Source organism: Pongo abelii, chromosome 9, assembly GCF_028885655.2.
Source record: "Pongo abelii isolate AG06213 chromosome 9, NHGRI_mPonAbe1-v2.0_pri, whole genome shotgun sequence".
Lineage (NCBI taxonomy): Eukaryota > Metazoa > Chordata > Mammalia > Primates > Hominidae > Pongo > Pongo abelii.
In genome coordinates this window covers 12,805,712-12,831,093 of record NC_071994.2, presented here as the reverse complement: position 1 = coordinate 12,831,093, position 25,382 = coordinate 12,805,712, and the positions used below count along the sequence as shown (strand labels likewise).

At 43.2% G+C, this 25,382-nt stretch overlaps 1 protein-coding gene across 1 annotated transcript; it reads left to right on the top strand.

Annotated features, from left to right (window-relative positions):
• Positions 1–11,989: 11,989 nt before the first annotated feature.
• SCGB2A1 (secretoglobin family 2A member 1) lies at positions 11,990–17,055 on the top strand. The gene is made up of 3 exons (XM_024255519.2): positions 11,990–12,103; positions 13,698–13,885; positions 16,838–17,055. The coding sequence occupies exons 1-3, from the start codon at positions 12,049–12,051 to the stop codon at positions 16,880–16,882; spliced, it is 288 nt and encodes a 95-aa protein (XP_024111287.1). The 5' UTR covers positions 11,990–12,048; the 3' UTR covers positions 16,883–17,055.
• Positions 17,056–25,382: the final 8,327 nt, after the last annotated feature.

The following is a 25,382-nucleotide window of genomic DNA, read 5'->3' as shown; positions in this document are numbered from 1 at the left end:
GAAATATGTACACTTAGAAATAGAACCTAATGTGTGAAACTCATGACCAGTTCAGCCTACTACACACTATGCGTGCTGGAAACAAGGATTCATGGAGTTCTTCCAGCACTCAGAGACACCTAGAAGGAACCACTGCCGGGGGAGCAAGTCCACACCCTTGTGTTGCACACAAGGACTTCCAAGGCCCTGCTCCTGCCAGCCCCTGTCCCTTCCTCTCCTTTCTCCCCAGTGCTCCATGCTCAGCCATTGTTGTTTATATCTCATTTCTTAGGCCTCACGTGAGTCACACCCTTGCACCAGGGTATATGGGTTTCCCTTTCCCTCTATAGCTTTTTGTGCCTATGACATCTGACAACCCCATCTTTAGAATCCACTTCTCCTCCTCTGTAAAGCTTTCTTGGATACTCACATATTACATCAAATCTTTACACACACGTGCATTCACATGCATAGATATCTGTTTTTTTTTTAAATTATACTTTAAGTTCTGGGATACATGGCAGAACGTGCAGGTTTGTTACATAGGTATACATGTGCCATGGTGGTTTGTTGCACCCATCAACCCGTCATGTACATTAGGTATTTCTCCTAATGTTATCCCTCCACTAGCCCCCCTACCCCTGACAGGCCCTGGTGTGTGATGTTCCCCTCCCTGTGTCCATGTGTTCTCATTGTTCAACTCCCAATTATGAGTGAGAACATGCGGCGTTCGGCTTTCTGTTCTTGTGTTAGTTTGCTGAGAAAGATGGTTTCCAGCTTCATCCATGTCCCTGCAAAGGACATGAACTCATTCTTTTTTATGACTGCGTAGTATTCCATGGTGTACGTGTGCCACATTTTCTTTATCCAGTCTATTATTGATGGACATTTGGGTTGGTTCCAAGTCTTTGCTATTGTGAATAGTGCCACAGTAAACATAGATGTGCATGTGTCTTTATAGCAGCATGATTTATAATCCTTTGGGTATATACCCAGTAATGGAATTGCTGGGTCAAATGATATTTCTTGTTCTAGATCCCTGAGGAATCACCACACTGTCTTCCACAATAGTTGAACTAATTTACACTCCCACTGGCAGTGTAAAAGCATTCGTATTTCTCCATATCCTCTCCAGCATCTGTTGTTTCCTGACTTTTTAATGATTGCCATTCTAACTGGCGTGAGATGGTATCTCATTGTGGTTTTGATTTGCATTTCTCTAATAACCAGTGATGATGAGCTTTTTTTCATATGTTTGTTGGCTGCATAAATGTCTTCTTTTGAGAAGTGTCTGTTCATATCCTTTGCCCACTTTTTGATGTTTTTTTTTCTTGTAAATTTGTTTAAGTTCTTTGTAGATTCTGGATATTAGCCCTTCATCAGATGGAAAGATTGCAAGAATTTGCCTGTTGACTCTGATGGATATCCCTGTTTTATCATCGCTTTTCCTTCCTGTAATACAGGATACATATCATAGCATTGTGATAAGAACGTATTACATGAATACTAGAAAGCATTCAACAAATCTTAGCAATCTTTACTATAATGCTTACAATTAATACCTTTCTACTTATTGAGCACCCTAATATGCATTTTGCCAGAAGCCTTCCAAGTTCTGTGTGACTTAGTCCTCACTAGTTCCCAAGAAGGTCTGAGATTGTTCCCACTAATGAACCTGAGAATGACAAATGCTCTACCCAGTGCCCCTCAACCCTGGCTCTGTTTTAGAATTCACTGGGAAGCTGTCAAAAGCAATCAGTGTCCAGGCTCCATCCGGGGTGCACGTGTCTATTTGTGTGCAAATAGAGTCCGTGCAGTCCCTGGCCTTGGACCTCCTGCTCCTATAGGTGCATCCAGTGAACTGGGGAGGGAGTAGCTGGGACAGGAGTCCCCCATGATACTCACAGGACTCCGGACATCACCCGGCTGTTACCTTGAGCCCTTTCCCTTAGCTACTTCCATAGCCTTTAAAGCCTGGGGATTTCAAGGTGCTCACTCTAATCACATGGGGGTCACATATGGTAAAGTTTCCCTCCTGAGCTGCTGTTAAAAGAGTGTGAAGGCCGGGCACAGTGGCTCATGCTTGTAATCCCAGCACTTTGGGAGGCTGAGGCAGGCAGATCACGAGGTCGAGAGACTGAGACCATCCTGGCCAACATGGTGAAACCCCGTCTCTACCAAAATTACAAAAATTAGCTGGGCATGGTGGCGCACGGCTGTAGTCCCAGCTACTCAGGAGGCTGAGGCAGGAGAATTGCTTGAATCCAGGAGGCAGAGGTTGCAGTGAGCCGAGATCACCACTGCACTCCAGCCTGGCGACAGAACGAGACTCCATCTCAACAACAACAATAACAATGTCAAAAAACAAAAGAGTGTGAAGTGAGATCCAGCAAGACTGCTCAGGCTGGGGCAGGGAGGGGGGGTATTGGAAGTCATTGTTTAAGGGGTACAGAGTTTCTGTTTGGGATAATGACAATGAAAATGAATATTTCAAAGGCATCATAAATGCTCCTAAGGCTGCTGAACTGTACACTTAAAAATGGCTGAAATGAAACATTTTATGCTAATTTTACCACAATACAAAAAAATACTGCAAGGGCTGCCATTGCCTGAGGGGCAGCAGGAAGATACCTGCAAAAGGGAGCTAGGCCTGTGTTTTACCCCCTGGACCTGTCAGCATTCCAAAGTCAGCATGTCTCTAGGTGTCCATGCTCTCATTGATTCAGCTGCTGGATGTCTTCTTTGTTGAAGATATTGCTAATTTTTAAGAAACCCTCATTCAAAAAGCTGAGATTGAGGTTTGCCAAGGACATAGAATTCACTTATGCAGGGTCTGTTGACTTTATCCCTAAAAGCCTCTCCCATGACTTCCGAGCTAAGTAGAGTCTCATAATTTGCCACCTGCACAAATATGATCAATCTCCGCCTAGGCTCTTTTCCTCAAATATGTTCTTCCTGTGATCCATCCGACACTTTATGACAAGCTCAATATTCTGAACACAAAGCTCTCATTTTGTCATAAGCTTCATTAAAGTGAACCTTCAATGAATCTCCATTTTTTATGAAATGAAGCTCAATATTTCAATTCAGAAATTGGAATATTCAAGTCTGTATAATAATCTAAGCTTCACATTGTTAAAAAAATATGTGCTTTCCTTTCTATCCTTATTCTTTCACTTTTTTTCTCTCAGCTAACTGTTTTCTAACAGCTTAGGGCTAGAAAAAGAGAAAAGGAAATAAGAAAGTTCTTAATTGACACACTATTTTGTAATTCATTCAGTTTCTCTGGGTCTGACAGATGTTTTATGTCATGGATAAGTTTCATGAGTGCTTTATAAAGTCCAGATTACTAAGATCTCTACTTCCTTTTATAGTTAAACAAGTATTCAGACAACAACAAAGAACTTTAGAGAAATTAAAACATGATAGCTGGAATAATTAATAGAATTGAAAGAAAAAATTAAAATAGTGTCATGAAAAGCAGTATGTTTGTGGTGGAAAAGATAAAGAAATAAAAACTATGAGAGAAAAGAAAAGAAGGTTGGAAGATGAATCCATTATGTCCAACTGAAAGAATTCCAGAATGACAGAGATCATGGTGGAAAAAAAGTCACCAAAGAGGCCAATTGTGGTGGCTCATGCTTGTAATCCCAGCACTTTGGGAGGCCGAGGCAGGCAGACCGCTTGAGCCCAGGAGTTTGAGACCAGTCTGGGCAACATAGTGAAAGCCCATCTCTACAAAAATTAGCCGGGTATGATGGCACGTGTCTGTAGTCCCAGCTACTGGGGAGGCTGAAGTGGGAGGATCACTTGAGCCCAGGGGGCAGAAGTTGCAGTGAACTGAGACCATGCCAGTGCACTCTAGTCAGGGTGACAGAGCAAGACTTTGTCTCAGAAAAAAAAAGTCACCAAGGAAATAATACCAAAAAATTTTCCAGAAAAAAATATGGTATTGAAAAATCCATAGACATCCATCTGTTTTCCATACCAAAAAATATTTTGCTAACATTCTGGAACATTGTCTTTAAGAAAAGGTCTTTCTTTCCCAGAAAGAAACAGTGAGACACCTACAGTGATGGGGAATAATAATGGAACCAACATAAGAACTGGTGGATGGAGGATAAATACTAAAAAATCAGAGGATTGTCAACCTCTAATTCTACACAAATATGAATCTGTAATCAGCCTACTCATTCAAACATAAAGATAAAATAAAGATCCTCAAACATTTTATGACCAATAAACTTTTTCTCCAAAAGATACTGGAGGACAGACCCCAGCAAAAAGAAGTATAACAAGAAAGAGAAAGACATGGGACTCGATAAACAGCGATGAAAATAGGAGTTAGTGGATAAATCAAGAGAACAGTAATAAAAAATTATTTGGAACATGGAAATCCTTCTGTAGAGAAAGAAGGTCTCAGATCAATGCAGAATCGACACCACACCAAATGGGGGAGGGTGATACATTTTGTTGAAAGGATTAATAAATTTCCTTAAGGAATTAATTAGCAAGTTGAATGGGAAGACACGATATAGAACTGAAGAAAGATACAATGTATATCAGTGAGATGAGATCTTATTATGCAAATTAAAAGCCTATAGAAATCCAAGGATATAGGAAGGAAAGTTTGTGAAAGAGGTGATGGCTGGGTTGGACCGTGAAGCACCTAGAAGATGAGGATGACAGGCAGGGGAAGTAGGGCCTCCAGATGCATGGAGCAGCCTGGGCAAAGGCATGGACATGAGGCTGACTCAGCCCCCTGGAGGATAAAGATGCTCACATTCCTGCTGGCACCTTGCCAGGCTGGGGCTACACTCCCTGTTTGCTGAGTATGAGGCTCATGAGTGCTACTGGTCATTCATCACAAGAGCAAATGTGTGCAGGTATTTCTCTAGAACTTGGCAGTACTGACATCAAAGGTAAGTAATCCTTTTTCTGTGGGATCTGCCCTTTGCATTGTAGGAAGTTCAGCAGCACCCTTGGCCTCTGCCCCCTGGGTGCTGATAGTACCACCACCACCATCCAGCTGTGACAACCAAAACTGTCCAGACTGATGTCTTTGGGAATAGGGAGCAGATGGGAGTAGATGTGCCCTAGTTGACAATCGCTGATCTACAGTGGAAAACTTTATGTCGTTTCTCCTGTGTGACTCTTGCAATGGCCATAAGGTAGGTGTTCACAACTTTGGGATCACTACAGTTACCAGCAAAACGTAGATGTGCCCTAGTTGACAATCGCTGATCTATAGTGGAAAACTTTATGTCGTTTCTCCTGTGTGACTCTTGCAATGGCCATAAGGTAGGTGTTCACAACTTTGGGATCACTACAGTTACCAGCAAAACGAATGGGGCATTGAAAAGAAAAAAAAATCACGAACTTAATGGAGAAGATGTTAGTGTAAATATCTAATGAACCAAATCAGTTGTTACGTGGGTACAGGATTAAGCTTTTCACCACACATTATAGGGAAATGTCAAGTTAAGTAAAGTTCATAGTTTTGGTTAAGGAGCCAAGGAGAATTAGCCAGGGGCTGACACCTGACCTAGGCTCTGCTTCCTAATCCAGCTCCATCTCCCAACTCATTAGATAAACCCAGGTCAGATCATATCATGGTAATGGTCATTTTTTGAGAAACGGATCACTGGGCTGGCATGGTGGCTCATGCCTGTAATCCCAGCACTTTGGGAGGCCGAGGTGGATGGATCACTTGAGGTCAGGAGTTCGAGACCAGCCTGACCAACATGGCAAAACCCCATCTCTACTAAAAATACAAAAATTAGCTGGCCATGGTGGTGCGCACCTGTAGTCCTAGCTGCTCGGCTGAGGCACCAGAATCACTTGAATCCAGGAGGCGGAGTTTGCAGTGAGCTGAGATGGAGATTGAGCCACTGAACTCCAGCCTGGGTGACAGAGTGAGACTCCGTCTCAAAAAAAAAAAAAAAAAAAAGGAACACTGAGGTGGCCCCACCCCAAGTTGGCACAGCCTCCAACTACCTCCTTCCCTTACTTGTCTCCTCTCACCTTGACCCCAAAGCCCTCATCCAGGAAAGTACAACTTTAGTGTTAGTGCCCAGGATGTCACCCAGATGTGTGGTTAGTGTTGTGTTTAATCCCTGCCTTTACTAAAGATCCAAATGTCGATCAGTGCCTCTTTCTAAATAGACCTTGTACTAAAACATAAGAGATATCATCAGTGAACTCTTGTAAAGCACCAAATTTTGGCCCAGAAAATAAATTACAAAATTATTGATTAAGCACGTATTGCATGATGTTGTCATACAGAGGCAGCACATGCAGAGAAGCCATGTTCTCCAGGAGCATGAACAGAGAGGACAGGTCAGCGTCAGGGGATGTCAGGTTGGAGCTGCCCACGGAGAGCCACAGGTCCCTGGGAAGGGGGAGATCCAGGGAGTTGGAGGTGCCAGCAAAGAACACAAGGTGTGAGCTGCTTTGATGTGGCTTCCAGAATGAATGAAGCGTTTCAACCCAGAGTGACTAAGGCAAGGGCAGTGGAGACTACAGGGAGCAAAGTAAAATTGTTAGATTACTGTAAGGTAAGATTGCAAAGTAAACATAAATTATTTCAATAATTTCTCAAGCAGAAAACTGTGGGTCTTGTGCAGAAATCCATGTGGAGTTCCCACAGGGCAGCAGTGGGTGTCAAGGTCACCAGGATCCACCTGAACCATGGTGTACAGGTTTCTCAGTGTCCAGCCAAGGAGGGAAATAGTGTTGACAGCAGCTTGTGGAGCCAGAACACCTGGCTTCATATCCTGTTTCTGCCACTTCCTAGCTGTGTCCCGAAAAGTTCTATGGAATCTCTGTGTCCTTTCTCCTGTAGCTGGGGTGAAATGATCTGCCCACTTCACGGGGTGGTGATCACACATCCAGTTTGCTCAGGACAGTCCTGGTTTACATTGTTATCCTGGCATCTCACTCATTTAGGGTTCCCTTTTATTCTCCAAAGTGCCCCTCATTTACAATCAATAGTATGGTCACCCTGCTCATAGGATGATGGCTGTGAGATTCAAAGGGGCTTACAACAGTGCCTGTCATTTAGGAACTGGTGTAGAATTATTTTTCATTCATATTTTATTGAACATTTCCTGAAAGTTGCTAAACAATGAGATCTTAACTGTTCTTATCACAAAAAAAAAACAAGTATGTGAGGTGATGGTATGTTAATTAGCTTGAATTAATCATTTCAGAATGTATATATACATCAAAACATATATTATAAACCATAAATAAATATAATTTTTATTTGTCAATTTGCCTTAGTAAAGCTGGGTAAAAAATTAAAAAATGTATCTAAACATGTTCAATAAATTGGAACTGGTTTCTGGGAAGATTAATATGGTAATATTAAGTAGAAGATGCTTGAGTGAGTAGTTATTTGTAAATTATTTCAATAAAACTCTGAGGCCAGGCGTGGTAGTTCATGCCTGTAATCCCAGCACTTTGGGAGGCCAAGGTGGGCGGATCACTTGAGCCCAGGAGTTCGAGACCAGCCTGAGCAACATGGTGAAACTCTGTCTCTACCCAAAATACAAAAATTAGCTGGGCGTGGTGGTGTGCACCTGTAATCCTGGCTACTGGAAAGGCTGAGGCAGGAGGATCGCTTGAACTCAGGAGGCAGAGGGTGCAGCGAGCTAAGATGGCACCACTGCACTCCAGCTGGGGCAACAGAGCAAGACCCTGTTCCAAAAAAAAAAAAAAATCATAAAACCAAAAAAACTCTGAGGAAAGGGGAACGCTGAAAAAAAATCAAATACACATGGATCAAAACACAGAACTTTGTTTTCAAGCTTAAAAGGTTTAGCTTATATCTGAATAGTTACTCAAATGTTTTAGAGAATGTTATGTGGAAGCTGAGGTTTCAGTGGTGTTGAACAGTCCTAGTGGTCCTTGGAGTTTACCATAAACACATTTTTTTATTATTCAAAAATAATGGCCACCAGCTGATATTTGGATAGCACCTGCTTTGTGCCAAGCACTGTTCTCAGGACTTTCCACTTTTTACTTGTGACTCACAGCAATTCTATGACTGTTCCCATTTTAAAGGGAACACACAGCATTAAGTCTCCTGTCCAATGTTGCAGTCAGCAAACGGAGGAGCTGGGATGTGAACACAAGTGGTGGTCAGGCTCTGAGTCCTCACTCACCACCCATCTGCCATCCAACCCTTATGAGAAAGGGCTGCAGAACCTGCAGAGACGGGACCCAGCAGTGCGACACAGCGGCGCTCAGCAGAGCTGCAGCTTCTCAGGCCCTCCCTTCCTAGGTCCTTCCTGGGAGTCTTGGGAATGTCCAGCTGGGATGGGACTGCCCCATGGAATAAGGGATTTTATCCTTTCCTTACCTTTCAATCATCTGACTCCTCTGGGAGTCACCTCCCGCATCTTCTGAATTTATCCACCTTTAACCTACCTGCTCCCTACCCACAGCCTCCCCTCATCCTCTGAGCCAGAGGACGTTTCTCCCACTTAAGAGAAAGCACCCTCTCCCTCCTTTGGCCTTCCAGAGCCCTTCATCCATCTCTCTCTGCACCTCTCCTTTCCCGTCCGGGCTTATAGTCTCCTGTGTGTGTCTCCCCAGGCCTCTCAGAGGTACAGAGGGTCATAGGTCTCTTCTGACAATTGAGTGAGTATGAAAAATGCACCACTGTCACATGCATCTTGGGTGTGTGTGTAAGGGGAAGGGGGTTCTTCCTTGGTTGCCGTGGACTCCCCATGGAAGCTACAGCCTCTCGTTTCCTCAGCCCCATTTCAGAAAGGAGAGGCCAGAAAGCGTTTCTGATGTTTGCGGTCTCTTTAGAGGATTCACACTGTTCCCTTCACTCAATCCCAATCCCGTGTCACCAGATGTATTCACCCCCACACAGGGGGAGGTCAGTCTTTGCACACTTCTGACACATTTTGGGACACTGAGCTGGAATATGGGGGTGCTGGAGTGGACTGAACACTGAGCAACTCAGACTTGGAATCCCAGCATGAGGCTCGGGCACGAGGGAGGCGCTGGGTCTAGAGGAGGCCTTGGTGACTTGAACAACAGGCATATTGCCGCCAACCAAGATGGCTCCAAGACCAGAGGCCTTTCCTGAAGTTCTGTTCTGTGTAAGCAGGTGACTGACAGGGCAGGGCCGAAAGGACTGGGGCACCAGGCAGAGCTCCAGTAAGTACTGGCCAAGGACACAGTCTCATATTTCATGATCAACGTCCTTCACCATCCTTGGGAAACAAGGCCACCAGCCATGTACAGTGGTAAGTAAACGACACTTCTCCTTTCTGTCCTCCCCAAAATTAGGTTTGTTCTTGGCCACTGAGGCTCCACCTGAATGGTGGAAAGAAAGATGTCACAAGTAATCCAGAGAGCAAACAATGCATTCACAGGGAATTAACAATGGATTCATCCCTCTGGCTGTTTCATCGACTTCTTTTTTTTTCTTTTTTCTTTTTTTTACCTGAGCCAACTTTGTTTTTCTTGTTCCTACGACCTTCACTGTGCCCCTAATTAAACAGGGGTGGGTTTTCTATCATGTGAGACTGCCCCGTCCTTTTCCTGAATCTATGTGGCCACGTTCCTTCCCTTCCTTACCTTGCCAGTGCCATCTGTCCCCAAGCTTCTGTACTTGCAGTTCCCTCTCCCTGGAATGTTCTTCCCCAGATGTGTCACTGGACATCACCATCCACTCATCCAAGTCTCAGCTGAAACAGCACCTGCTCCTACAGGCTGCCTTGGGGAGCTTACAGGCTGCCCCTGGGCAGGCCATCTGTGATAGCATTCAGCTGTTGTGAATATTTTCTTGTTCTTTGCAGCAATGACCACTTTCTCATACCTCTGATATATCTTTAGTCTTGTTCTCTATGTCCTTCATTAGAAAATAAGGCCCACAGGAGCAAGCACCTCATCTAACCTGTTTCTATAACTGAATCTAGCACAAGGCCCAGCTCACAGGAGAAGCGCAACAGTGATGTGTACAACAAGGGATCCACGCATGAATGCAACTGCCATTTATTCAGAATTATCTCATGCTTGGCTGTGTGATTAAAAATTTACAGAGCATCAGCCGGAAGCGGTGGCTCACACCTGTAATCCCAGCGCTTTGGGAGGCCAAGGTGGGTGGATCACGACATCAGGAGTTTGAGACCAGCCTGGCCAACATGGTGAAACCCCATCTCTACTAAAAATACAAAAAATAAAAAAATAAAAATTAGCTGGGCGTAGTGGTGCACACCTGTAATCCCAGCTACTCAGGAGACTGAGGCAGGAGAATCTCTTGAACCTGGGAAGGCTGAGGTTGCAGTGAGCTGAGATCACGCCACTGCACTCCAGCCTGGGCAATAAGAGTGAGACTCCATCTCAAAAAAAAAAATTTACAGAGTGTCTCTCATCTTTACAAAAATTCAGCATCACGGCCGGGCACAGTGGCTCACACCTGTAATCCCAGCACTTTGGGAGGCCGAGGTGGGTGGATCACCTGAGGTCAGGAGTTCGAGACCAGCCTGGCCAACATGGAGAAACCCCGTCTCTACTAAAAATACGAAAATTAGCCGGGCATCGTGCCACATGCCTGTAATCCCAGCTACTCAGGAGGCTGAGGCAGGAGAATCGCTTGAACTCGGGAGGCGGAGGTTGCAGTGAGCCAAGATCGTGCCACTGAACTCCAGCCTGGGCAACAAGGCAAGACTCTGTCTCGGAAAAAAAAAAAAAAATTCAGCATCACTTATACCCATTTCGCAAAGACAGAAAGGAAGCCCAGAGGGACCAGCATTGCAATTTGCCCAAAGACACGGCATGACTACGTGTGGCCTCCAGGATCCACACCAACACCTGCCCAAATCTCATCACCTAAATCCCATCATCACCCAACCCCATTGCCACCCACTGCCTAGCACTGCCTGCCCAAGCAGTCAGTTACTCCACTCATTCACAGCATCCTCTCAATCAGTGGACAGAAAACCATAAAAGGCTAACAAAGAACTAAGCACAAATTAAATTATAAATATATTGTAAAATAAATTTGTAAAGTTGAATTAGCTTAGTGTTGTAATTCTTAACAAGAATAACAAGAAGCTTTCAGTAGAGGTTAGATATTAATGTTTTCCCCAAAACTTAAAGCACTTTTCTGGGCTGGGCATGGTGGCTCACGCCTGTAATCCCAGCACTTTGGAAGGCTGAGTGGGGTGGATCTCCTGAGGTCAGGAGTTCGAGACCAGCCTGGCCAAAATGGTGAAACCCTGTCTCTACTAAAAATACAAAAATTAGCCAGGTGTCCTGGCACATGCCTGTAATCCCAGCTACCCAGGAGGCTGAGGCAGGAGAATCTCTGGAACCTGGGAGGTGGAGGCTGCAGTGAACCGAGATCGCGCCACTGCACTCCAGCCTGGGCAACAGAGTGAGACTGTCTCTCAAAACAACAACAACAACAACAACAACAAAACCCCAAAAAACAAAAACAAAAAACCCCACTTTTCTGAAAAAGAAATGTCTATGGGTTAGGAAGGTCTGCCTCCCAGAGGAAGATGCAGGTATTGCATGTAGCCCAAATATTTGATGATTCCAGGACCGGCAGATACACAAGTTATGAAACTGTTTGTACCTTGAAGAATAAGGAGAAGAAGAGGAAGAGACCAAGAGGAGTAGGAGAAAAAGAATAGAAGGAGGAAGAAGAAGAAGGGAAGGAGGACTATAAGAAAACTACAATAATAACAACATTGTTGAGACCACAAGATCACACCACTGGGTTTTGCTTTATATTTTGGAAAACACTGTCACATCCGTTTTACTAAAAGTCATGTATCATTATTGTAGTCCCCAAATTGTCAGGGATCCAAATATTACTGCCTTCTTGGATTCCACAAACAGAGCACAGGCTGGCTGTGTTTCCCTTGGTGTACACTATTGTGTCCTGGTCCCATGCCAGGTTGACGCATTGCCTCATTCCTGGGAGGGACTAAGGTGCCTCCCTGGGGAATAAATAGAGCAGGGCTGGGTACTCACCTCCACAGCAGCTTCCTTGATCCCTGCCACACACGACTGAACACAGACAGCAGCCACCTCGCCATGAAGCTGCTGATGGTCCTCATGCTGGCGGCCCTCCTCCTGCACTGCTATGCAGGTGAGTTCTGGGCAGAGAGGGCTGCTTCTGGGCTAGGAATTGTCACCTGGGCCCCTGTAGAAGAACTCCCAGCCCCTAATCCCCAGCACAGACGAGCCCCAGTGTGAAGGGCCTGGGTGTGATAGGCCTTAGGATCCCCATGAGTTCCTGACAATCAAGCAGGCAGTGTCCTCATCGGCTGTCCCCTGCATTGGAGCTGCACGCAGTGTATCATGGCACTCAGGGTCTCACCATGGTCATGGCGGCCACAGAAACCAGGATGAGTCTCAGGATTAAATATTGAAATGAACTATTTCAGTGGGGCAAGGGAGAGGTGGCATCTACACCTAGAAATCACGAAATAATCATGGGTCTCCTTGAATGTGGAACGAAATAGGAAACCTCCCGGGACAAAAGGCCCAGGCTGCAGAGTGTGACCCAGTGTCTCTCACCCTGTGTGGCTCACTCTGTGTTCTCAGAGTTGATCTGGGTCCTTCTGGGATGCCCTTACCCTCCCAGTTGCTTCAGGCTCAAGGCAGATCAGTGAGAACTCACACCCCCTGGAGTCTCCTTCCAGCACTGAAGATCCAGTGGGAGGAAAAAGCACCGGCTGCTGGAATCAGCACTAATAGTTCCATAGGTAGCCTGCCTTGTGCAATTCACAAAGGTGGATTCCAAACCCTACCGTATTGGTGTCCAGGGTAGGTGCAGACGCGTAGAAGGGTGACAAGCTCACAGTCAACTAACTAGAAAATCACAAAGTCCAGAACACAACCAGCTCACATGAAGCCATGTCCTGAGCTCGTTCCTCTCCCTTACAGTGGGGGGTGACCTCAGATCCCCTCATGAACAAGTTCTATTTCACATTCGTGTGTGTGTGTGTGTGTGTTTGAGACGGTCTTGCTCTGTCACCCAGGCTGGGACTGGGACTGGTGTGCAATGGCACAGTCTCAGTCACTGCAACCTCTTCCTCCCAGGCTCAAGTAATGCTCCTGCTTCAGCCTCCTGAGTAGCTAGGACTACAGGTGGACACCACTACGCCTGGCTAATTTTTAAATTTTTTGTAGAGATGAGGTCTCCCTGTGTTGTCAAGGCTGGTCTTGAACTCCTGAGCTCAAGCAATTCACCTGCCTTGGCCTCCCTAAGTGCTGGGATTACAGGAGTGAGCCACCATGGCTGGCCACACGTTCCCTTTTATTGCAGTAGAGTCAACAGGACTAACGGACAATGTCCTAGACCCATTCATCTGAAATCCTTGGAAACCCTACCTGATGCTGGGCATGATAACAGGGAAGCATTGCCTGACTTTGAACCAAGAAAGCCCAAGCAGTGTTTGCTATGTCCCCCCAGTCAGAGCACCTTGTTTCTCGAGGGTCCTCTTCACCAAGGATACACAGGGTTGGCCTTCTCTGGGTTTGGGAGGTCGGAGAGAATTTGCAGAGCCTCAGTTTACACTCCCAGAATTGAGAACTCTGCATCCTGCACCAAAATCTTTCTGAACCTCAGTCTGTCCCTGGAGGTACGAAGATAGCCAGCTTCCCAATTCATCTGTAAAATGAATCAGACCTCTAGTAATGGCTCATGTTCTTGTGTCTTTTTTTTTTTTTTTTTTCAGATTCTGGCTGCAAACTCCTGGAAGACGTGGTTGAAAAGACCATGAATTCCGACATATCTATACCTGAATACAAAGAGCTTCTTCAAGAGTTCATAGACAGTGATGCCGCTGCAGAGGCTATGGGGAAATTCAAGCAGTGTTTCCTCAGCCAGTCACATAGAACTCTGAAAAACTTTGGACTGATGATGGTAATTTGGGTTTCTTCTTATGTACCCTTTGAAAATCACTGATCAGAACCAGCGGGCTCTGAATTTGGCACCAAGAATGCCAAGCGACTGGTGAACCAACTTTCTTTATATATCAGTTCATTAAACTTTGTCTCCAGGCTGCTTTGCTACTTCACATTGAGAATCTTTAGGGAGTGATAAATGGAAAAGCAAAAAGGAGAAAAGAAAGCCTTAGAGATCACCCATCTACCTCTGACCTCACCAGTCCATTCTCACACAGACACAGACACACATAAGCACACAAGTATAGACACACACAGACACACAGGGACAGGCATCTGCATTTTTTTTTTATTTTTTTGAGACAGAGTTTCATGCTGTCACTCAGGCTGAAGTGTAGTGGCATGAATCTCAGCTCACTGCAACCTCTACCTCCCGGGTTCAAGTGATTTGCCTGCCTCCACCTCCCGAGTAGTTGGGATTACAGGTGTGTGCCACCACGCCGGGCTAATTTTTGTATTTTAACTAGAGAAGAAGTTTCACCATGTTGGCCAGGCTGGTCTCAAACTCCTAACCTCAAGTGATCTGCCTCCCTTGGCCTCCCAAAGTTCTGGGATTATAGGTCTGAGCCTCTGCACCCAGCCAGAACATGCACATTTTTATCAAGAGAAAATATCTGATTCTCAAGAGGTCACACACTTGTAGGAGCAATCTACTAAGAAATTTCCTACTTTCACAAAAACAAATACTCAAAACATTCTTATTATTTTTTTATCTAGCTCAGAAAATACAATTTGTGCAAATTCTGCATTTTCCAAAATAAAGAAAAAAATTTTTTTGAGATGGAGTTTCACTCTGTTGCCCAGGCTGGAGTGTAGTGGCATGATCTTCGTTCACTGCAACCTCTGCCTCCTGGGATCAAGCAATTCTTGTGCCTCAGACTCTCAGGTAGCTGGGACTACAGGCATGTACCATCATGCCCAGCTAATTTTTGTATTTTTAGTAGAGATGGGATTTCACCATGTTGGCCAGGCTGCTCTTGAACTCCTGACCTCAGGTGATCTGCCCGCCTTGGCCTCCCAAAGTGCTGGGATTACAGGTGTGAGCCACCGCTCCTGGCCTAAAATAAAGAATTTAAAATGCAAGTCCAAGCAACCAAGATTTGTTAGCATACATGACTGGAAATCATGCACCACTTAATTAAGTGCCTCATGAAGCAGGAAGTGCAGATCATGGGTGTGAAACAGCACGAGTGCTAGAATTGTTTAAAACAAAAGTCAATGGTTATAACAATGAGTATTTCTGTCTGTTTATAAAGATGTGTTGGTTATGAGTTTTTGTTTTTCTTTTTTTGAGATGGAGTTTAGCTCTTGTTGCTCAAGCTGGAGTGCAATGGCACGATCTCGGCTCACTGCAACCTCTGCCTCCTGGGTTCAAGTGATTCTCCTGCCTCAGCCTTCAGAGTAGCCGGGATTACTGGAACATGCCACCACACCTGGCTAATTTTTGTATTTTAAGTAGAGATGGGGTTTCACCATGTTGGCCAGGCTGGTCTCAAGCTCCTGACCTCAGGTGATCTGCCCGCTTCAGCCTCCCAAAGTGCTGGGATTACGTTTTTTTTTAAAATAATTTATTTAATACCCCAAAATTTTATTTAAAACATTCCATAATAGAAAATGTAAAGATATATCAAATGCTCAAGGATAAAAGTAAATATTAACTGCAATTTGGGATGGTTGAATCATTTTTTTCTTTAAAAACTCAGATTAGCCAGGTGCATCCCTCATATCTGTAATCCCAGCACTTTGGGAGGCCAAGGCAGGCAGATCACTTGAGGTCAAGAGTTCAAGACCAGCCTGGCCAACATGCTGAAACCCTGTCTCTACTAAAAATACAAAAATTAGCTAGGCATGGTGGCGTGCACCTGTAATTCCAGCTGCTTGGGTGGCTGAGGCAGAAGAATTTCTTGAAGCCAGGAGGCAGAGATGGCAGTGAGCCAAGATAGTGCCACTGCACTCCTGCCTGGGCAATAGAGTGAGACTCCATCTCAAAAACAAACAAACAAACAAAAATCCCACACAAACCAAAAAAACCCCTCAGATTAATCATTCATATTGTAAAACTCCAATATTTCTTGTTTCTGTTTGTTTGTTTTTGTTTTTGAGACAGAGTCTTGCTCTTTTGCCCAGGCTGGAGTGCAGTGGTACAATCACAGCTCACTGCAGCCTCCATTTCCTGGGCTCAAGTGATCCTCCCACTTCAGCCTCCTGAGTAGCTGGGACTACAGGTGCACACTAGCACACTTGGCATATACATACATACATATATATATATATATATATATATATATATATATATATATATAGGTAGAGATCGCATTTTGTCATATTGTCCAGGCTGGTTTAAACTCCTGGGGTCAAGCAATCTGCCCACCTTGGCTTCCCAAAGTGCTGGGATTACAGGCATGAGCCATCCCACCCGGCCCAGCTCCAATATTTCATAGGCCTCAAAGGTAATGGTGAAGAGTCTCAGACTGTTACAACATTTCCACCTTTTATGCCTGTGCAGCAACTCAAAACCATCACATTCTTGTATCTGAGCTGAGATTTTTAAATAATTCTGTGTTGTAAAATGGTATCAGAAACAGTCCAAATGATCAGGTCTTCAACAAATAGTATATGCAGCATATTTATCGGATAAGTTATTTCAAGGAATAGAATTTTTGGAGAAAAAAAGTATTACATGGATCCCTGGTAGGGAAGAGGTCCTACAACCCTGGCCCCTGTTTGGCATTATGAAGTGTCTCCTAGATGACAGAATAAGTAGAGAGGGGATGCTGGCTTTGCTTCCACTGCAAATTTTCCTGGGAGTTAGCTGTTTGTGGACAAATGCAAGAAAACAAGAAGACAAGTTTTAATATTTGACTTAGTAAGTGAAATTTGCAAACCTAAGTGACCTGCTTTTGTTTTCCAGCATACAATGTACGACAGCATTTGGTGTAATATTAAGAGTAATTAACTTTACCCAAGGCGTTTGGCTCAGAGGACTACAGACTATGGCCAGAACTCATCTGTTGATTGCTAGAAACCACTTTTCTTTCTTGTGTTGTCTTTTTATGTGGAAATTGCTAGACAACCGTTGAAACCTCAAATTCATTTCCATTTCAATAAACTAACTGCAAATCACTAAAATTCCTTCTTGTTCTTCTATAAAAAAAGAGGCTTTCCAGGCTGCACAGCCAGGCTGTAGGTTGCAGACAGAGACAAGCCTCAAAGGAGTTGAGGGAGGGTCCGAGGTTTCTGGGAAACACTTTGTTTTGCATCATCTCAAGCCCAAGAGTTGGACTTCTCTCTCTCTGAAGAACAAAGTATTAGCTCTTGTTGCTTAGCTAATTTTTCTCTGAAGAGTGTTTCACTCTCCACATCCCACTACCTCCCAAAGCCACTTTCTCTGGGGACCTCATGCTCTTGGAGTCATGCTCAAAAGCCCTGATTTTACCCCAGTTCCACCCATGCTGAGCTCTGCTGGCTATGCCAGGCTCCTCTGGGTTGTCTTTGGGCCTCCCCCAGGTGTGCAGGGCCAAGACCGCAGCCAGCCAGGGAGGGGAAGCCTGCAAAGCAAGGTGGATCCTGTCTGGATTTTAAATTTTGAGTTTTATTTGTCATTCATGGATGTTGGCATTAATTTTGAACTTTTAAAGTATTGCATGAAAATATTACTTACCCTGATGACTGAGTTTGCTAGCATAGCAACACCTTAAATTGTGCAACTTTTCTCGGTCCAGTCTCTGCCAGTGGGTTCATCCTCCCTGCCCCACAGTGAGCTGCAAAGGCAGTGAGGGTTGAGGGGAGTGAATGTGCTATGCAGGGACCCAGCACAGAAGGGGATGTTTAAATGGAACCGGGGTCTCCATCGTGTCCTGTGCCCAGCACTCTTGTCACTAGGGGTAGGTTATTGCCTGTTCCTTTTCCTTCTGGGGCTATCCCCTCACCCAGGAAGACCCTGTCTATGTGTCTGGACAACTCAACTTCACCAGGGCAGACTCTTCCATCAGGCAAGGCAGGGGCAGGGATCCGGGCCCACAATATACATAGGGGTGTATGAAAATGTTATAATTTAAAGAATAATTTCCTGAAGTGATTGTAGTATTAATGAACATACACCAATGAATCTAGCCTGGATTCTATACTTCATCTTACCAATACAGTTGTAAAGTATGTTTAAAATGTTCTTATGAAGAAGTGGCCTATGAAGGCAATATAATACCTGTGACCTACAAAAGCCATGCAACAGATGATAAAATATTGCTGCTTTATTTGGACTCAGAGACCTATCCTCAAACCCTCAATCTTCTGGCCAAAGTTTAGGTCAAATAAGGATGTGATGTGTCAACTTTTAATTCAATATGTAAATGACAAAAATCTAGTTTCTCAAGAAGAGCTGGACTATATTCTTTTTTAGAGACAGAGACCTATTCTCCTTTTTCCCTTAAAGACAATTAGGAAAAAACTCAATCAAAAACCCCAAAATAAAGAGTCAGAAAAGCCAGTTCTCATGCGTAAAGACTCCAGCACACGGGATCCCCTAGTCCATCTTCCCCTGCTGAATGCTGTTAACCCTTCCCCTCAGACAGCCCCTCTGTCCCAGATCCTGCCCCAGATCCCTCCCTCCCTCACATTATTCCTCTTCCTTACAATCCAGATTCCTGGGAATCATCATCCCATGAGCCTATTTCTTCTCACCCCATGTATCCTTCCCTAAAAAGACTCCAGCATTAGATAAAACAATATAAAAAAGATATTCAAAATTTCCCATTTCCCTCCACACCTAAGGAGTCAGCCTCTACTCTCTTCCCCTTAAAAGAGGTGCCACAAGGAGATGGAACTATTGACTTTGTAAATACTCCCTTAACCAGTTCAGAGGTCCAAAGTTTGAAGAAGAAACTTAAGCCGTTGTGAGATGACCCTTATGGAGTGACAGATCAGGTTCATCAGTTTTTGAGATCTCAGTTACACACTTGGGTCGAGTTAATGTCCATCCTAGACATCCTGTTTTCAGGGAAGGAAAAAAACATGATCCATAGGGCTGCTATGGCAATTTGAAAATGTAAATACCCTCCCAGTCAAACATTCCTAATGCAGATCAAAAGTTTTCCACCCAAGACCCCCGGTGTAGGGAAAAGAAAGAGATCAGACTGTTACTGTGTCTACGTAGAAAGGGAAGACATAAGAAACTCCATCTTGACCTGTACCCTGAACAATTGTTTTGCCCTGAGATACTGTTAATCTGTAACTTTGCCCCAACCTTCAGCTCACAAAAACATGTGTTGTATGGAATCAAAGTTTAAGGGATCTAGGGCTGTGCAGGATGTGCCTTGTTAACAAAATGTTTACAGGCAGTATGCTTTGTAAAAGTCATCACCATTCTCCAGTCTCGATAAACCAGGGGCACAATGTGCTGTGGAAAACCACAGGGACCTCTGCCCTGGATAGCCGGGTATTGTCCAAGGTTTCTCCCCATGTGATAGTCTGAAATATGGCCTCATGGGATGGGAAAGACCTGACTGTCCCCCAGCCCAACACCCATGAAGGGTCTGTGCTGAGGAGGATTAGTAAAAGAGGAAAGCCTCTTGCAGTTGAGATAGAAGGCCAATGTCTCCTGCCTGCCCCTGGAACTGAATGTCTTGGTATAAAACCCAATTGTACATTTGTTCAATTCTGAGATAGGAGAAAAAGAGAAAAACTGCCCTGTGGCGGGAGGTGAGACATGATGGCAGCAATGCTGCTTTATTATTCTTTACTCCACTGAGATGTTTGGGTGGAGAGAAACATAAATCTGGCCTCCGTGCACATTCAGGCATAAGTACCTTCCCTTGAACTTATTTTTGACACAGATTCCTTTGCTCACATGTTTTCTTGCTGACCTTCTCCCCACTATACCCTGCTCTCCTACCATATTCTTCTTGCTGAGATAGTGAAAATGGTAATCAATAAATAATGAGGGAACTCAGAGAACGGTGCTGGTGCAGGTCCTCCGTATGCTGAGTGCCAGTCCCCTGGGCCCACTGTTCTTTCTCTATACTTTGTCTCTCTGTCTTATTTCTTTTCTCAGTCTCTCATCCCACCTATGAGAAATACCCACAGATGTGGAGGGGTTGGCCCCCTTCACCCCGGTAAGACAATAATAGCACAGCTCACAGGGAAAATACACAAGACCTAAGAAAAATGATAGCAAAGAAAATTAGAGAAACAGTACCCCAAACCCAAAACCTGTCTAAAATACTTGATATACAACAAGAAAAAGATGAAGGGCCTATGAAATTTCTAGACAGACTAAAGGATCAAATGAGACAATATACAGGCCTAAATTTAAAAGATCCCCTCAGACAGGGAATGTTAAATCTCCACTTTGTCACTAAAAGTTGGCCAGATATTTCAGAAAGTTACAAAAATTAGAAAATTGGGAGAACCGACCTCTAAATGAACTTCTCAGAAAAGCTCAAAAAGTGTATGTGAGAAGAGACAAAGAAAAACAAAAACAAAAGACAAAACTTATGGTATCCACTTTCCAACAGGTGGCTCCAAACCCACATGCTTCTAAAGAAAGCTTCCATGGGGCCAAAAACTATAAAAGGTTCAGATCCCCAATTAAAGGACCCAAGCCTCTGCCTAGAGGACCCAGGCCCTCTTCTACCAGACCCTCAAAAAATATGGGGGGACAAAGTGACAAAATCCCAAAACTGAGAGAAAAAAAGACAGGATAGGTGCTACAAACCTGAAAGGACAGGCCACTTCAAGAGAGAATGTCCCAAACTAAAAAAAGAGAAAAAAACCCTTCCACTCATGACTTTTGAGGAAGAATAAGGGGGGTCAGGGACTCTGTTTCTTTTACCTCAAGTCCCACCAAGAGCCCTTGATAAATTTAGAGGTGAGACCCAAACATGAGCTTATCACCTTTTTAGTCAATTCAGGGGTGACTCGCTCCTCTGTTTGTTTCCCTCCATCCAACATTGCCTACTCTTCAGAAGAACTTTTAGTCTCTGGAGTAAAAAGAAAAGGATTTAAAACAAAAATCTTAGAAAGTACAAAAGTTAAATACCAAGATTCATTGACTAACATCCAATATTTTTTAATCCCTGAAACAGAAACTAATCTATTAAAAACAGACTTAATGCTAAAATTAGGTATATGTCTACAAGTTAGCCTTAAAAGAGTCCTTACTTCATTAAACCTACCCATTGCTGCAGATAAAAAATGTATTAACCCCTATGTCTGGTCAAGGAAAGAAAACTGAGAGAAACTCAAAATCCCTCCAATCCACATCAAACTAAAGACCCCCAGGAAAGTAGTAAAAAAAATACCCCATTCCCCTAGAGGATATAATAGGGTTAAAGCCCATAATTGAACATCTTATCCAGGTTGGGCTTCTTGAACCCTGTGTGTCCCCTTATAACACTCCAATATTGCCAAGAAATCAGATGGGTCATACCGACTGGTACAAGATCTTAGGTCCATCAATCAAATAGTCCAAACTACCCATCCTGTTGTCCCCAACCCATATACCATTCTCAACAAAATTCCATATAATCATCAGTGGTTTACAATAATAGATTTAAAAGATGCCTTCTGGACATGCCCCTCAGCTGAAGACAGTCGAGACATATTTACTTTCGAGTGAGAGGATCCCCATTCAGAACAAAAACAACAGTATTGGTGGGCAGTTTTGTCTCAAGGGTTTACAGATTCCCCAAACCTTTTCGGTCAAATTTTAGAACAAGTGTTGAAAAAAGTGGTTGTCCCAAAGCAAATATGCCTACTCCAGTACATGGACAATATTCTTCATATCTGGTGAGAATATACAGAAAATAGCCAGCTTCTCTACACATATTCTTGACCATCTGGAGTTCAAGGGGTTGTGGGTTTCAAAGGGAAAGCTTCATTATGTAGACCCCAAAGTTAAATATTTAGGCCACTTAATAAGTACAAGTAAACAAAGGTTAGGGCCTGAACGAGTTAAAGGCATCATGTCCTTGTCCTCACCTCAAACTAAACAGGAACTCAGCAATTTTTTAGGGTTAGTTGGATACTGCGGCTTATGGATTGACTCACTAAACAGTAAACTTCTATAACCAAAAATTGTCCAGAAGAAAACCTGATCATCTCCTGTGGATGTCCGAGAAAGTCAATCAGGTTAAAGAGCTAAAAGAAAGGCTCATAACTGCCCCTGCTCTAGCCTTACCTTCCCTAGAAAAACCATTCCACCTTTTTATTAATGTAAATAATGGAGTAACTTTGGGGGTGCTTACCTAAAAACACGGTGGCTGCCAGCAGCCTGTAGCCTTCTTATCAAAAGTTTTAGACCCAGTTACCTGTAGATGGCCTCAATACATTCAATCTGTTACAACTACAACAATATTAGTTAAAGAAAGTAGAAAATTAACTTTTAGAAAAAAATTGACTGTAAACGCACCCCGCCAAGTTAAAACAATTTTAAATCAAAAAGCAGGAAGGTGACTCGCTGACTCCAGAATCTTAAAATATGTGGCAATTTTACTAAAAAAAGGATGATTTAACCTTGACTACTGATAATTCACTGAATCCAGCAGGTTTCTTGGCAAAAGACCCAAATCTAAAAAGAGATCACTTATGTCTAGATTTAGTTGACTACCAAACAAAGGTCAGGCCAGATCTAGAAAAAACTCCTGTCACAACAGGGCAACACTTATTTATAAATTGTTCCTCTCAATTAATTAAAGGAGAAAGACATAATAGATATTCAGTAATTGATGGAAGATCTCTTGAAGAACTAGTCAGAGAAGTTGCCCAACAGTTGGTCTACTCAAGCTTGTGAATTATTTACACTCAGCCAGACTTTAAAATGTTTACAAAACAAGGAAGGGACTATTTATACTGATTCTAAGTACACCTGGAGTAGCACATACATTTACAAAAATTTGAGCTGAGTGAGTTCCTATTAATAGTAAAGGCCAAAATCTTGCCCACAAAGTGCTAATTGTCCATGTTTTAAACAATCTCCAGTTGCCAAAAGAAATAACCATTGTACATGTCCCCGGACACCAGAATGACTTTTCCTTTACAAGTCAGGAAAATAACCTTAGAGATAAAGTAGCCAAACAGACTGCTGTTTCACCTAAAACACCTATCTTTCACTTAACTCCTTGTCTTTCTCCACCTGTTACAACCCCTATCTTCTCTGCTGCAGGAGAGGAAAAATTAATAAAAATAGGAGCCGAAGGAAATTCAAAAAGAAAATGGGTGTTACCACATCAAAGAGAAATACTATCCAAGCCCCTCATGAAAAATATCTTGTCTCACCTACATCAAGAGACTCATTGGAGACCCTAAGCCATGTGTAATACAGTTCTCAGGTTTTTTAAGTGTATAAGAATTTATACCCTAGCCAAACAGGTTGCAGACAGTTGCTTAATATGTAAAAAAAAGCCTCAACAAACAAGTTATAAAAAAAGTCATGCTGGTGGGGAGAGATCCAGGACTAAGACCATTCCAAGGTGTTCAAATTGACTATACTGAAATGCCCCCAATTGGTCACCTAAAGTACTTATTAGTAATAGTAGATCATCTCATTCACTGAGTCAAAGCTATTTCCTTTTCAAATACAATGGCCAATAATGTAGTTAAATCATTATTTTAAAATATAATGCCTAGGTTCAGATTAATTAAAAACATTGACTCAGAAAATAAAACTCATTTCATAGCACATATCATTAAAAAGCTATCCCAAGCCCTAGACATTAAATGAAAACATCATACTCCTTGACGCCTACCTTCATCAGAGAGGGTAAAAAGGATGAATCAGGCCTTAAAAAACCACTTAACCAAATTGGTTCTAGAGACTCCCTGGCCATGGACAAAATGTCTTCCTATTGCCTTGTTAAAAATCTGAACTGCTCCTTGAAAAGATATTGCCCTTCTTCTTTATGAAATGTTCTACGGATTGCCTTGTTTACACTTCACTACTAACATTCCTACATTCAAGACAAAAGACCAATTCCTCAAGAATTATATATTTGGTCTCTTCTCAACTCTTTCTTTTCTTAAAACCAAAAGTCTCCTAACACAGACGCCACCCCTGGAGTTCCCAGTACATCAACATCAGGCTGAGGATCATGTCCTCATCAGAAACTTAAAAAAAGAAAAACTTAAGCCAGCCTGGGAAGGACCTTACCTGGTGCTTCTAACTACTGAAACCACAGTCCGAACAACAGCCAAAAGATAGACTCATCACACCCAAGTCAAGAAAACACCACCACCTCCAGAGTCATGAGCCATTATCCCAGGAGAGAACTCCCCCAAACTAAAGCAAAGTTTAACTCTCTTCCACTTATTCTATTAATCTTTCTTCTTTTCCCATTCTATTACTGACCACCTTGTTACCAATGTAACTAAATCAAATTCACCTCAAGTTATTATGTTTGATACTTGTTTAGTCATACCCTGTAGAGATCTCCAAAGTCAAAGACAACTCTCAGCCTCAGAAAAGTATCTATGCCCCTTTAAAATAAGAGGATCCCCCTACCAAGACTCTTGCTCCTTAACAAATATAGAAAAACAGGTCTGCCATAGCTGAAATGATGTTCTGTGGACAACCAAATATCAAGAATAGGTCTCGTTGACACCACTCTACCAACCCTAGATCTACTTTGAGTCACTTTTATGACATAAAAGCCAACTTAGCTGGCACAGACTTCATAGGGTCTTTGAAAATGCATTTTATTAATCCCTCATCCTCTTCACCCCCTTCCTTCTCTTCTCCTTCTAAGCCTTCTTCTAATCAGACTGCCATCTCTTCTACACCCAATAATACTAAAGTATTATATTACTAATATGTAACATATAATAATAAACAATTATAAATAATATATACTAATAAACAATGATAATACTAAAGTATTATATATTATATTACAATATAAGACATTGTAAAAGTATATGATCTAAGATGAACCTTAACAATGAAAAGAGAATATCAAGCTATAAATGCCTGGTTGAAATGGATCAAATATTCCATCTGCACGTTAAACAAAAACAATTTTTATTCTTGTGCACATGGCCGGCCAGAGGCCCAAATTGTCCCCTTTCCACTCGGATGGTCTCCCAGTCGACCAGACATGGGCTACATGGTAGGTCTCTTCTAGAATTCTATGACTTGAGATAATAAATCATGCCAAGCTCTCTCTCTGCTATATCCCAAAGTCCAACTCCCTGTGGGTCAGCCCTCAAGGGCCATCCAACTTCCATCTCCCAATGTCAATTTCACCTCGTGTCTCTCATGACAAAGGGAAAACTTGGCATTCCTTAAAAGCTTGGTGGGATACAGTGAGCTTAAGCCCTTCCAGGAGCTTACCCATCAGTCTGCCCTCAGCCATCCTCAAGTGGATGTATGGTGGTATTGTGATGGACCCTTACTAGACACTCTGCCAAGTAACTAGAGTGACTCTTGTGCTCTTGTCCAATTGGCTATCCCTTTCACCCTGACA